The 15,764-nt window shown below is 38.0% G+C and overlaps 1 protein-coding gene across 1 annotated transcript; it reads left to right on the top strand.

Moving 5' to 3' along the window:
• The first annotated feature begins 1,339 nt into the window (after nt 1-1,339).
• Nucleotides 1,340-14,971, top strand: LOC145998747 (carboxypeptidase Q-like). The gene is made up of 4 exons (XM_083135294.1): nt 1,340-2,441; nt 4,356-4,506; nt 7,659-7,908; nt 14,123-14,971. Exons 1-4 carry the CDS (start codon nt 2,047-2,049, stop codon nt 14,794-14,796), a joined length of 1,470 nt encoding a protein of 489 aa, XP_082991420.1. The 5' UTR covers nt 1,340-2,046; the 3' UTR covers nt 14,797-14,971.
• Nucleotides 14,972-15,764: the final 793 nt, after the last annotated feature.

The raw sequence follows: 15,764 nt of genomic DNA, 5'->3' as shown, positions 1-15,764 counted from the left end.
ATGTGGATGCCGGCCAGGTTACACCAGGCACCTGGCGTGAAGTTAATTTGGTGTTTAATAACATCGGGCAAGCTGCAGGAAATCGCTATTCCAACAACGCGAGGAACGTTAGAGACAATGGCGCAGGAACGGGGGGGGTACAGGGGTAAATTTTACCCCCCCCCAATTTTTGAAGGGGGTACTGTACCCCCTAAATCCGTAAATCGAGTTGTATCCCCTGTACCCCCTTTTGGTAATTTGACAGCAGACGGAAGGTGCTACTGTTAAAATTACCTATTATCAATTCGGCCAATAAAAAAATGTATTATTGTTTGTAAATTATAAGCATTATAGTCCTTACCACAGAAATTCAAACCATTTAATTGTAAACTTATTATACTACATTGTGCTTGCTACTAGTTAGTTAATTGACCTAAGTTCTTGGAAACCTCTTTAAGGAGATGAAAATTGTTTAAAATCTGTGTGGAACGATGGAATCAGATTGACTCTCAGACAATTACGCTGCAGACGCATGCTGATTTGCGTAAGGGGGGTACACTTTTCTAAAGAAGTGGTCGCGTCGATTGGAAGATAAAATACAAATCTTCATCAGAATAGTATATATATATACACCCAATTTTCTTTTGAATATTTATAATGGAATTTTCCGAAACGGAACACTTACACGAACGAGACGAGACACGACAGACCAACCTGGGGGGGTTACAATGCACTCCTGTACCTCACCCATATTTTTCATAAATTTGTAAGAGGGTGTTGGGAAAACTATACTTAAACCTATATATTAAGATATATATTTTTTAAAAAATAGAGTGCTGATTAGTCTATCTGAGAATGAGGTGAATTTGGAATAAGTTTTCATAACTTCAGAGTGAAAACCGAAAGAAAAATAATCACAAACAAGAACGAGAAGGACCTCACCAGACACCACACAGGAGACGACACCACACACTCATCGCATCGCGATATTATTCCTATGTGAAATGAAATTTTTCCTAGACATTTAAACAGGGTGAAATTTGCGATTTTATCAGAGGGGGGATTTTCAAAATACATTTGCACGTGTACTTTGCCCCCTTTTAAAAGTAGCGCATTTTCAATTATGTTACTAATCATTACAAAGATTCCACAATACCATCTCGGAGAATGACAATTCATATTTTCCCCTTCCTCAAAGTAAAAAAATAAATATATTTTTTGCTCTCTGAATCTCCCATATGCTACGGGCCGTCTGCTTCAGCCCTTCAGCCGAGCTCGTGATGGCTCAGTTCAGTGCCTCTGCGGTGACGTCACGCGTTCGTGAAAGATCGGCAATTTTTCCGACTGTCGAGAAATTTTCGGGAAAGAAAACGATCGAAATTTCCCCACAGTGTGGAAATCTCAAATTCTACAGATCATTTACCCATAGGTGACCGTTTTTGCATTTTTGGAATAAAAATTAACAATTTCAGAGAAGAAAACATCGAAAATTAACCACTTCTAAACATGACCATTTAATTTATGGGAGGGACGGAATTTCTTTAGAATTTCCGGATGGTTATGGTGGTTATGGATCCCGGAAAGTCAGGAAATCAGTCTGGATCGGGACGGAATTTCTTTTTCACGATTAAAAAAAACAAAAAAAAAAAAACAGTCACGACCAAAAATGTTCTGTCCTGCACACCTCTACTTGATATTCGTTTTCGGCCACTGAGCAGATTTCTATGTTTTTTAAAACAAGTGCGAAAACATCGCGAATTAACCACTTTTAAAAATTACCATTTGGAATTTCCCGATTGTTCAGGATCCAGAAAGTCGGGAAATCAACAATACTGGAAAAATATCTTCTAGCGTCGACAGTTGTGACTCTGGGTGACTGAGTTGACAGCACAACAACTTGATTAATTTTGCAAGCAAGTGCAAGGCATATACATACTATAAGAAAGGATATAGCAGTTTGTAGTGCAAGACATGGTAAAAGTATTTAGGAGGAGAGCTTAATGAAACTTTAAAATAACTCAAAAGTCAAGTTCTGAATATTGGTATCCCTTTCGTAAATGCACAAGCATGAACACCTTGCATTTTTTTATATTTGTATTTTTATTTAGCCTACTCACCTTAGACCAATATACTTCGGGGGGAATTTTGAATAACGAAGTTGACGATTCCTATGTTTCTCTAAGGAAGCAAGGTAAAGAAACTAAGTGTGAAATTCCTCCAAAATTAAAACAAGAAATTAGCAGTTACGCATGGGTTGCGAACAAAATCATAACATCTACAGTTAATGGTAAATTCAAAGGGAGGACATGGCAAACCTTAGCTGATTTTGTAGACAAGTTCGGTAGTAGACTAGCAGGATCAAAGAATTTGGAGAAATCTATTGATTATATGCTTAATAAACTGAAAAAGGATGGCCTTGAAAATGTTCATGGAGAAAATGCAGTTGTACCACATTGGATCAGGTGGGTTGGGTGACGACTCTTGCTTTTTTTTCTGTAAGGTTACAAATGTTTAAAACACACGTCGCCTGTTTTTAATATATTTCTTAAACTTGCTGCACCATGTTCCGCTTGTGTCATTCTTGGTAACACTTTCGTAAAGGGGAAACTGATTTCTTCATTTTTACAGAAGAAACTACTTAGGGAAATCAGTTTCTATAGCATTATTGAAGTTCGTCAATGTATTTTCTTTCATCGTGTAATCTTTTTTGGAGCGAATTCAGGTTTTTTCCTAGAAAAATGGATTTTTAACTATGTTTACCTAACCTAATTGAACCTAACCTAACCTTACCGTGAATGGTTTTTGGGGCTATGCGTGAATGGTTTTTGGGGCTATGTGTGAATGGTTTTTGGGGCTATGCGTGAATGGTTTTTGATGCTATGCGTGAATGGTTTTTGGGGCTATGCGTGAATGGTTGTTGGGGCTATGCGTGAATGGTTTTTGGAGCTATGCGTGAACATGAGTCTGTGTTTCATTTCTTAATAATTCATCTGGATCCCATCCATGCAAATACAAAGGCCCTCATCTTGGCAGTTTAGAGCAAGGTGAGAAGTGAAAGTAATTGCGTAAACGATGGGGGATTGTAATTATATTGACCAATTACTATTGGTTTATTTCAAGCTTTATTAATTAAGGGTGAAAATGACCCATCATTCTATGCATGTCAGATTCTACTATTCCTAATGTTAGACATGCTGCTACATTTCCGAAGAACCTGATGTGGATGTATAATGAAATTAGGGTATGACTGAAGATGACTGGACCCCTCTCCGATTTTCTTAATATTTGGCATACTTACTAATTGTATGAAGTTGTATGAAGTTAAAATTTGTCTGAAACATCTAGAAATTGCAAAATAATTGTGAACCATTGACGCTAGCCCCACAAACCATTGACGTGTGGTTAGGTTAGTTTCGGTTAGGTTAGGCAAACATAGTTAAAATTTGGTGTCGTGGTAGTATAAGGAATATATATATTTGCTTGTGAAACAAAAAAATTCACGAAAATCAAAGGTTTCCATTCCGAAAACTAACGCCTTATTTTCTCTTATTTTGCAATTTCTAGACGTTTCCAATAACTTTTAACTTCAGATTCGTGATTAGGAGGTCTCAATTAGTGAGTATGCCAAATATGAAGAAAATCGGAGAGGGGTCCGTTCATCTTCAGTCGTTCCGAAATTAGTAAGTCACTTAACCCTTTCCAATCCTATGTCAGAAGGTGTTCAACATTTTTTTTTATGTCATTTGTTAACCCACTTTGCTGTTTGAGCCTGTCCGATGTATTTCCTTGTGTAGTATGGACTCCAGCAAACAGCCTATTTCTCGGTAGGCCAAGTGTTTTGATGTGAACAGATGATCTTGCATTGTATTCACATGGTAGTACATATACTTTTTTACCCAAGAAATTCGAAAGGAGAGGTTCAGTTTTCTCTCTTAAAACTGTGGGTTAAGCATAAAAAACAATTGGGTTCAAAATCTAAACTTGATCAAACAGAGCAGTTATTTATTTATTTTAGGCAGGAAAGAGTTGGTGATAATTAATTACAAGTAATGCCAAGGAAAGATGGTAAAAACACAATAAAATATAACAGAGTATTCATAGGTAGCACTTGCACATATATTTCACTGTTCCAACAGTTATTCGTTTCAACCATCTAAGGTTAATATGAAAATGCAAAGTTTTTTTGTAAAGCTAAACTTGATATAAGACAAGGAGGTGTACACTTACTACCTCTCTTTACTTTTTCAACACACTGGGCTGAAATGTGAGAAATTGACATGATATTGATGTTCTGTAGTTAATATTATCAGGTGATTTTTTTTAATGACTGTTTCTAAATGTAAATTTAATATAATTAATAAAATATAATTTCCTAGGGGAGAGGAATCTGCTGAATTGATAAAGCCTCGTTATCAGCCACTGCCTATACTTGGACTTGGAGGAAGTGTTGGTACTACTGCAAGTGGGATTACTGCAGAAGCAATAGTGGTGAGCAGTTTTGAAGAACTGAAAAACAAACGTAAACAGGTAGGCTTTTATATTCACAATGGAGATTACATTTTAGCACACTATGTAGGGAATGTGTAGAAATTGGCTTTGATACATGCTAAAAAAATTTATATATGTACAGGGCTCGAAAAATCGAGGTTGCCAAGGCGACTAAAAATTTCAGCCTGGCGACTGTGATCATTTGCTGTAATATGTACGAAATTTTGATGATTTTAAGTTCAAATTGCAGTAGAGCATAAGTTAGCAAATGATGTTTTCTTTTATCAACGTTGTGAACATTGCATAGAGTCAGTAACAATTTCTTACCCTTTGTCCCCCAACACCCCATTTCCTGCTTTCTCAAATAATTTAGCGATGTTTTGAATACCGTGATGCTCAGCATCTTATACAGAGTGTTTCAAAAGTTGCACAACCCAAACTTTGGAAATGCATATCATGAAAACCGTAAGAGATATTTACACCGGGGTTTCTGCATTATAAAGCCTCATTCATTGAGATATTTTTCAATGCTTAAAATTCAGTTCACTCCGTACAAAAAATTATATAAATTAATAACTGACTGAAAGCAGCATTCAATTTTTTCCAGAAATGAACTTCTGAGTCAGAAAAATATGTAAGAAATGATCGAAGGGTCATAATTAGACATTTGATGACTGATGTTAGTCTGTCATTTGTGACAAATATTGGTCATTTGCAACATTTGATGAATTTTTGACTAAAGATTTTATGGATTGAGTGAAAAGTGCCATTTTTGGGACATATCTCTGTATATGGCAACACTAGCAGGTCGAAATATTGCCAATAGTCGCATGCAACATGTGTCTTAAGTATTGGCTATACATTTACGTGAAAAATCATATATCAAGATTTTGTGCCTAAATAGGACTCTTGAGAGAATCTTAGGCTGCCCCTGGTTACATTGTATTCTCTTCGCTCACTTTCGCCGCTACTGTGCCTGTTTTTTTTAATTGATTCAGCATGGCATATTCATTGGAGCAGTGTGTGTGCATTTCTGAAGAGTATTTTACAACTCATTCTTACACTCATGTGCAAGAGGTTTTCCAATAAAAATGCCCTGCTTCTGCTGTACCTCACAAAGCAACTGTTTTACAACCAGTCAAACCAACAAATGATACCACAAATTGTTTAAGAGTTGGTGTTTATTGTTGAAAATCAGTTCTCAGATGTTTTCAGCAAATTAACAATGTTTTTTTAAAATAATGTAATTGCATTTATTTAGATAAATACTAACATAAATTTATGAACCCAGTGATAGCCTACAGGATTAGTTTACTGCAGAAAACCCGGTATAAATGTCTCTTATGATTTTATGATATACATTTTCAATGTTTGGATTGCGCGACTTTTGAAACGTACTGTAGTATGCCCAATTGCTAGTAGGTGGTGTCCTTGCACCTGATTTTCAGAATTGGCACCTAGCTTTGAAGAAAATTTTTCGAGCACTGTATATGTAACATGTCAGTCATGATTGTACTTTCGTATCGTAAGTTACTGATCATCATATAAGTACAAACGGTAACAGCTAGATACAATGCTGTCATAATTCATACACATATAGGGTGGTGTACTTACTGTGATATATTTCCATTGCCCACCCCATGCCCCCCCACCCAAATCGCTGCCACTTTTTGTCACTTTTGCCCCCTCACTATGGCTTCTTAATGCTAAACCTCTACCAAGAGAAAGTAAACTGTCCTTGTTTCCCCTTCCTCTCCCTGCCCCAGTTTTACACACATTCGTTGCCACTGGTCATGACCATTGTCATGAGTGTGTATGCGCTGACTGGTCGAGTCCGGTGGAAATGTAAGGTTGGGACAGATAAAGATAAACAGGTTCTGAGAAAATTGTCTACTGCTAAAACAATATGAAGTTTCACACAGAGTTACATTGACAAAATACATTAAGAGGGGATGTTACAAGTTTTAACAGCCATCACAATGAAGCACAACAAAGTGACCAATAAACAAAACAACTGAATGCATACCAATGAAATATTGATGTGAAACCTACAGCTATGTTTCGTGCATAGTTTTACCCATTTCCGCTATCACATGTAAATTAGTCCTCTCGACCTAGTCTTGTCTGTAACGGTTGGACAGTAACATGGTTTCAAAGTGATTAAGGAAGACATCTGTGCATGGTGTCAGAACAACATAATAAGTCCACCATCTTAGGTGCATTATTCATCTGTCAGAGGATGCTTGTTGAGCAAGAAGGTCAGCATAACGTGCTGTAAAGCCAGAAGTTCCAAATTTGAACCCTGGGTAAGGTATGGGTGCATCCACCGTGATACGTAGGGCGAAGCTGATGGGGCTAGAGCTCCTCAGAAAGTTTGAAAAATATCTGTATTTTCAAATGAGCAGAAATTGGTAAATCCAACCCACCTCCAAATGACCCACAATGTCTTTCAACAACTTTCAAAATATTTTGTGTATCCCATGCCTAGAATGCAGTTCCCCAAACCCTGTATACATTAGTGCGTGTATCATTGTGTTTGTCCCATCAGTGATGCAATTTTTGATAAGCAAGAGGTGTACAATGCAGTGTTTTGCAGCTGAACTTAACGGGTTCGATACCCGGTGGAGGCACATAGTGGTTTGGATCCCACTTTAAACTGTAGGTCCAGTCCTGATTAGCCTTACTGTGCATAAAGTGGACTTAAAACACCAAATCAACCAAGCAGCTGAACTTAAAATTATGGTATGTTCTATTTAGCCAGAACTTTTTCAAGCTGATATTCCCAATATTTCTAAACACACAACCTTACATGTACATGTGAGATTGATTATGTAGATATTGTGAAACTGATATTCTACTGATCCGATATAAAATTTAAAATGGTTCATTGACCTCCTTAATAAATGTGTGTTTCAAGGTGACTGCAGTGCAAAAAAAAAAATGCATATGTAGACATTTACTTTTTAAGAAGTAGCACATGGAGATAATCCATAAAAAGTTATTACAAAATTACAGAATTTTGCACTTAATTATGAGATACTTATAGATATATTGAAGCGGTAATTTTACCGATAAATGAATACACTGATATGCCTATACGGTGATACCTATATACTACTGATTAATCTGTCCCATCTCTAATGTACATGTATATTAATTAGATTGAAATAAAATAAGTCATCTCTCTTCAGGCTTATAAGAAGATAGTTATCTTCAATGAAGATTATGTAAGTTACGGAGAGACTGTTAAATACAGGGATTACGCTGCTGAAGAGACTGCTAAAGTTGGTGGTGTGGCATCATTAGTGAGGTCAGTAACACCATTCTCCATTGCAAGTCCACATACAGGCTGGCAGGATTATTCGAATAATGTTACCAAAATACCCACAGCGTGTATAACAATAGAAGATGCAGAAATGCTACACAGGATGTACAAGGAAGGTATGTTGTTATAATATATTCGTATTTGCACATGTGCGAATTACTCACTTTAGTAAACAATAAGTATTTCATAAAATATAAAAACCGTTTACTTACGTTAAGTGAGTATGTTCCATTTGTATAAGCAACGAATCAGGAGTCTACTGCTCCCATCTTCAGGCTTCTTCTTTGGAGCAAAGAAGGAGAAAAAAGACATAGGAACTATAAGAGAAAGATAAATAATGTTAAGAAATGGGTAAAGAAAATAATGTACAAGGTAACCAAAAAATTCCTGCCATTTTTAACATCACATAGGAAAAAGTGATCACTGATAGGAAAATATGTGTGTCACGTGCCGGCAAAGTGGTCAGGGTGGGAGTGGGGACATTGGTCTTGCCCAATACAGACACATTGCGCACTCATAGCAGCGATAGCTTGAGCAGGGGCAAAGAGAAATGGAAGTGTTGAAGCAGCTCGTTTGGGGTTGTCTGCTTTATGACTTTAAGGTGGGCTTGTCCGGAGCAGAATCAAGTTGCCGAATATGTCAAGTCTTTGGGGATGAACGCACCAATAGGAATTGGTTCCAGAAGTTCAAGTTGGGAGATCTGTCACTTTGTGAACCCAGCAGTGGCCGACCACAGGTCCTGGATGACGAGGCCCTGAAGGCAGCCATACAGGAGGACAGCAGCCTACGGTGTGGTGAGCTTGCCAACTACTTCCAGGTTTCCAATAAAACAGCCAGACTGCACCTGCATCACATAGTAAAGACGTTCAAGTTGAGCAAGAGGGTACCTCATACAATGTCAGAAGTCAAGAAGCAACGAGTGACAGCCTGTTTCTCGTTGCTTTCTTGGCACAGCAACACACCCATATTCGGTCAAGTACTCACCAGTTATGAAAAGTGGGTCCTATATGACACTCCCAAGTGTGCCCGACATTGGTTGTCAACACGGACTTTGTGCCTCACGCCACAAGACCATCTTCACACCCATGCAAGATCATGCTCTGTATGGTGGACTAGTTGCCAAGTGGTGCACTATGAGCTGCTACCAACGGGCCAAACCATCACTGGGGACATCTACTCGCAGCAGTTGCAACGTGCGCAACAGGCACTGAAGCATAAGGAGCCAGCATTCGTTAATCACAAGTGTGTACTGCTTCTTCACAACAATGCCAAACCGCATGTGGTGCGGGTGGCCAAGGATACCATACAGTGACTTGGCTGGGAGACACACTGCCATCCACGGTACTTCCCAGACCTTGAGCCAGCAGATTATCACATCTTCCATTCCCTGAACAACCACCTTTGTGGGAAATCCTTTGCATATGAGGCAGACTTGCAGCAAGCCCTCACGGACTTCTTTCCGTCTGAGACTCCCGAGATTTATCGCCAGGGCACTGCACAGCTGGAGGCATGTTGACAAAAGGTGCTGGATACCAATGGGGATTACTTTGAGGACTAACAGTATGTGACATTCTTTGCACACCTTTTTGTTTCTGATGATCAAAAACAGCAAGAACTTTTTTGGTTACCTTGTATTTTTGATCCGATCCGATAAGGAGAATAAAATGGTGGTTATAGGTAAGGATGAGTATAAAAGAAAAATGGAAGAATGTTTCTGTAGCAAAGATTTTAAAGCAGTAAAGGAAAACCCAATTAACAAAATTAAGAGAGAAATTAGGAAAGGAGTGGAAACAAGTATCACCCTAGCTAGAACTGTAAAAAAGAAATTAATTGAAGTTAGCAAAAATAGGTACAAGGGTTGATCAAATGAAAAGGTACAAAACGACACTGTCGGTGTAAATGAATACTTTATTCAAAGTATCCTCCATAGGCCTGAGCACATTGATCCCATTGATGAACGAGCCGAATGATTCCTTTTTCCCAGAATTCCTTTGGCCGTGACGCGACCCAGTCCTTCACAGCGTCCTTGAGTTCATCGTCCGAGGTGAAGCACTTTCCTTTGAGATGCTTTTTCAGGGGACCAAACACATGGAAGTCACAGGGGGATAAGTCCGGACTGTAGGACGGATGGTCTAGCTGCTCCCACTTGAACCTGGCCAGTTCCGTGTGTGTGACCCTGGAGATGTGCAGACGTGCGTTATCATGGAGCAGAACCACACCCTCCTTGAGCAGCCCCGGTCGTTCGTCTTCCCCGTAAACGTTCACCATCTGGCGATGAATATCGGCCGGTTTAACACCTTCCGCTGTCAGAAAACGGATAATGCCTCGCTGCTCCTCAACAGTCGAATTTGCCAATGTTAATGCCATCCTGTCCGAACACGCACTGCCGCATCACTTGGACGGGGCTGTGTATCGGAGCCTCTGCTCTCTCCTGCACATGCCCGTTTCCCTGCTTGCTCCGGTGCCACATGGAGACTCCAATCGCACCCCTACATATCATGCTACGTTCTCCTATCGCGGCATCGGTATTATATAAACGATTCCGTTGTTACGACGTTTAGTACCTTTTCATTTGATCAACCCTTGTAGTATCCCGATAGTGTTTGGGATTCCTAAAACACGTAAAGAGGGAATCCCCTTAAGACCTATTATCCCGATGTATTTGCACCCAGGATAATTTAGCTAAAACATTAGTAAAACAAATTAAAGAAGTAGGCAAAATAACTGAATATAGTGTTAGGAACTCATGGGAGGTAAAGAAAGAAATAGAGATACTTGAAATAACAACTAACGATAGAATCATGAGTTTTGACGTAGTAAACTTATATCCGAGTGTCCCCAGGGATAAAGTGGCTGACTGTTTGCAAAGATGGTTAATTGAAAAAGGTTTAAGCATTATAATCGCATGGGAATACGTCAGGTGGTTTCATCTAGTCACTGGATATACCTACTTTAGCTTCAACAGCATGGGTAATTCGATCTGCAGGATCGTATCAGCATATTTTTGCATTATATTGAGAGGGCAGGTATAGAACAAGTGAAAGGGGAGGTCAAATACTTTGGTAGATATGGTTGACGACACACTGATAACTGGTGAGGAAAAAGGTTTAAATGTTTAAAATTTTAGGAGAACAGGAAGACCGCATTAGGCTTACAAAGGAGGAAATAAAAAATGATGAAATTATTTTTTTGGACCTTAGGATCATAAGTACAAAAAAGGGAATTTGAACAGGAGTTTTTCATAAGGCATTGGCAGGGGACCTATACATTAGTAAAGAATCTGAGCATGCGAGGAGAACAAAAAACAATGTATTTTTAAAATTCTATATTAAGGCGAAAAGGCTATGTAATCGTAAGGAGGAATTGATAAAAAAGGAAAAATGGATCATGGGTGTAGGAAAAAGGAATGGGTATAAGGAGAACGAAATGAGGAGGATACAAAGGGGAGCATGCAAAATGTGCGGAAAGAGGAAAGGGGGATGAAAAAGGAGAAGCGAAAAGGAAATATAGGTTTACGGGGATCCCATATTTTAAAGAGGTTTCTGAAAAAACAGTAAAGGAATATGGCATAAAATGTGGAATGAAGCCCCCTCGCAACATAGAAAAACATTTCCCAGGAAAGGTAAAGAAAAATGAGAAGGAACCAATAGTGTTTATAGGATTAGGTGTGATTGTGATAAAGAATACATGGGGCAAACTGTAAGAAGCATGGAGGTAAGGTGGAAGGAACACGATAAAGATATCAGGGAGAAAATACCCAGAACAGGTTTATCCGAACACATTATAGAAAAACAACATAAAATTAAGAAAAGGGAGGTCATTAAAAAAGAAAATAAACAAATAAATAGAAACGTATATGAGGCTGCTAATATATGCAAGGAAAGGAATAATAAACTAATTAGAGATGACGGGAACCTACGTGAAATATGGATAAAGATGTTTAAAAGGTGGGAGGTAGGTAAGAAAAACCAAATAGGATTTCATGTCATGACAGGAGTAACCGGCGCAGTCCAGGAAAAACGGGATTTTGAGTTGGAAATACGTAAGTATAGGGCATAGGGGAGCTACGTAGGAGGAGAATAGCCTCGATTAACTTCCTGCATTCTACAAGAAAGACAATCTGGTACCAACACAGGTGACTGAGGAGAGTGTGTTTTTACAGTTTTAAGTTTTATACGTTTTCAGAGGCTTTTATGAAGGATGAAATGGGCATGGACCCCTTTGGAAAGTTTTATTGAGGCATGGGCATGTTTTTAACAATTCCTTTACCAATTAAAACATTTTACCTTATTCCTTGTTCAACGTTAATTGACGTGGCATGTAGCAATAAAACATGCCAAAGAAGGAGCCTGAAGAAGGGAGCAGTAGACTCCCGAAACGTAAATCACGTAAATCACATACTCACCAATGTAAGTACTTTTAAGTATTTTATAAAATATTTTTATATTAGTTTATACTACGTGAGTAAGTCGCACCTGCATCAACATGAATGCTTATACAAACGGAACATGTTCATATAACGTAAGTAAACGGTTTTTATATTTTATGAAATACTTATTGTTATAATATAGGTTTAATCAATAGTATTTTATTGTAGTTTGTGATTGATTTATAATTTGAAGTAATCCATTTGTTATAAAGCTTCTTATGAATGAGAATCAGGTGATATTTTCATGTATTTTCCAATTTTATGGAATGAGGATATTTGATATTTTTTTCTATATTTTGTATGTTGGTTGTGATATTGTTTTTTACCGCTATTTTCTGCTGAACATGATTTCTTGCAAAATGTCACAACATTTGTAATATTGTTCTTGCATTGTGGCCATGTGGTCTAAGACATCTGGTTTTATGACCAATGTAGATGTATATAGTAGTTTTATAATTGGATTTATGTAAATATTTCACTGGTAGGTCTAATTAACACAATATAACATTCAACTTACTGTGCTTAATTCATGCTCATAATAATATACAATATACTGTATACACTTGAATATTAGTTAGACCTTGCCACCGAAATGTTTGAAATATAGAAATACAAATTACATATCATGTTACGCACGTCTTTCCTGAGTCCTGTGTTCTCACAAAGTGAAATTCTCAGGAAGAAAAAAAAACAAAAACAAATTAATAGCTGAATGTGAATCGCATTGAATGTTTAAACAGCATCAGACTTTCAGCTATAGCTACTCGACGCATGCAGGTTCGAATCTTCTGGGGGAAACGTAACAACTCTTCTCCTGAGATTTCACTGGCCCTCATGGGCTGTTATGCCATGGGTTATTATGATTGTTCCTATATGAAGGTGAGTGAGTTTGAGTTTTAAACTTTAAGTCCAATTCAAGTACAGTAAGGCTAATCAGGACTGGATTCAGTATGGGTATTGAACATGAGACCTCATGATTTTCCTGAAGTTGAAGAATATAATTTTTGGAGAAATCGTGAAAATCTGTCCAGGACTCGCTTGACAATATCCTAAGAAAATCTCTCAAATATTTCATCTGGATGCTCAGAAGCTGAGAGCCTTCAGTTCTCTAGGTGTTGAATGCATACTCTGGTCTTACTTAACTGACTTCATTCAAGAACACAGTTGGTGTTATACTGGAACTAAGTAGCAATCAATAGGAGTCTAGACTGTACTGAAACCAATGTAGTGCTTTCTACCTATACAAATTCAAATATACTCACATCTAACAGTTTAGTATGGGCAATATCCTGTAGTTTCTAATGTATATCAGGCACGTAACAAAGATAAAATGAAATACTTATTTCAATATTTATCTCAATGGTTAGTTTCTCCCCTCTGTTCAGAAATGAGGACTGTGAGACATTTGTTTCATGCAAGTTTTTGGTATCACAAGTATTTGATGTGGATACATATTCTTCAGTCTTGGTAATGTTGTTGGATTCAATCTCTGATGTAGAGTACCTACTTTAAACTGTAGGTCCAGTCCTGATTATCCGATCTGGACATAAAGTGAAATTAAAACATATTTTGAACCTTGCTGTTTATTAGGATTACTGTATCCATTAAAAGGAAAAATTGATACTTGTATATTATTAGGGACAGCGATGAACAATCAGTTAAAGGCAAAGTTTATTTTTTGTTAAGTTTTTGTGATTTTTTTAAGTCCACTTTATTCACAGATAGGCTAATCAGGACTAGAACTACAGTTTAAAGTGGGATCCGAACCACTGTGTGCCTTCATTGGTATAGAACCTGGGACCCCTGAATTGGAAACTCGTTGAATATACTATCTGGGAAGCCTGTTACTTTTTGTCATTTTTAATCAAAGTATAACAATATTAACTTCCTTCCCTTTGTAGGAGAAAAGCTAGTCATAAAATTGAAGATGCAGGCAAAGACTTTACCACCAGCGATGTCTCGCAACACAGTTGGAGAACTCAGAGGGCGGTTGAAGCCAGACGAGGTGGTGGTTGTGTCGGGACACTTAGATAGCTGGGATGTCGGTGAAGGTGCAATGGATGATGGGGGTGGTGCCTTCATTTCTTGGAACAGCCTCGTCATTTTGAAACAGCTTGGACTGCGGCCACGTAGAACCCTTAGAGCCATTTTGTGGACAGGGGAGGAGGAGGGACTGTGGGGGGCACAGGCGTATGTGAAGGCTCACGCAAATGAAACAAAGAAGTTTGATTTTGTGATGGAATCTGACGAGGGAACTTTTACCCCCTTTGGGCTGTCATTTTCCGGCAATCACGAAGCAGGCTGCATCGTGCAAGAGGTTCTCAAGTTACTTGCGCCAATCAATGCAACTCAGTTCGTAACACCTGAGGATGGAGGACCTGACATTCGTTTGTTAACAAACCGTGGTATTCCAGGATCAAGCCTAATCAATAATAACTCCAATTACTTCTGGTTTCATCACTCTAATGGAGATACGATGACTGTAGAGGATTCCCATTCTCTAGACTTGTGTACTGCAGTTTGGGCAGTAGCCTCATATGTGATAGCTGATTTAAGCGTTACTCTACCTAAGTAGATTGATAAGATGTGGATTACAATTATTTGTGTTAATATTTCTATAGCACTACGTTTCATTCCATGACCTTTTGAATGGTCTCAGTTTTGTTGACTGTTGCGTTCCAATGCTCTCTTTTTTTTGTATTCGTCTTACATGTAATTCTTAATCTTTCCAAATTATATTTTGAACTGTTTATAGAGTTTTATATGTAATATAATGAAATTATATTAGAATCATTAATGACTCACTTATAGCACAAAGTTTTTCAACTTGCACAAGAATTTTTTTCAATTAATGTTTCACATAATGAATTCTCCTTGTCCTTATTTTAGGGCCATTTCTCCAACACTAAAAGTTTCACATGTTTCATGACATGTTCTAGTTTTCCAGGTTGGGACCCCAACATGAAACTTGCAAAAAATGTGAAAAAATGCTTGTTGGGAGTTCAGTTTTATTTACATATTCATGTATTTGAAAGTAAATGCACTATAATCCATATAATGTGGATTCAAGACAAGATGTGGTAAGTTATGTATCTATTCCCTTTCACGAATAAATTATTCATTTCATTACTATTGTACTTACAAGGAGACAGCTCAGCTTGGGAAATTGAGTTTGGGATGTGACTTTGTGTAGTGGCAGGGACCCTGTAGGTATTGATTAATATTTCAAGGTATTAGCATGCACTAGTCAGCCAGTTGCGAGAAAAAGCACTTCATGGTTTTGAAGATTTCCATGCACCCCTCATTTCACAAATATATTGTCTGACTGCCAAGTGGCCTGGTGTACAGGTGGTTGCGTATCAGTTTCATGTGTCAAAGGTTCTGGGTTCATATCAATACTTACTACACAAAGTCCCATCCCAGTCTCAACTTCCCAATCCATGCCCTCTCATCGTTAGTATATTTGCTTATTAATGCTGTTTAATGCATCTCGCATTCTTGATACTTGAAAGCACGGGTGTTGTTAGTGGGGAGGTGTGAGAG

Source organism: Lepisma saccharinum, chromosome 14 (assembly GCF_977018435.1).
Source record: "Lepisma saccharinum chromosome 14, izLepSacc3.1, whole genome shotgun sequence".
Taxonomy (NCBI): Eukaryota; Metazoa; Arthropoda; class Insecta; order Zygentoma; family Lepismatidae; genus Lepisma; species Lepisma saccharinum.
This window is presented reverse-complemented; position numbering and strand designations above follow the sequence as displayed.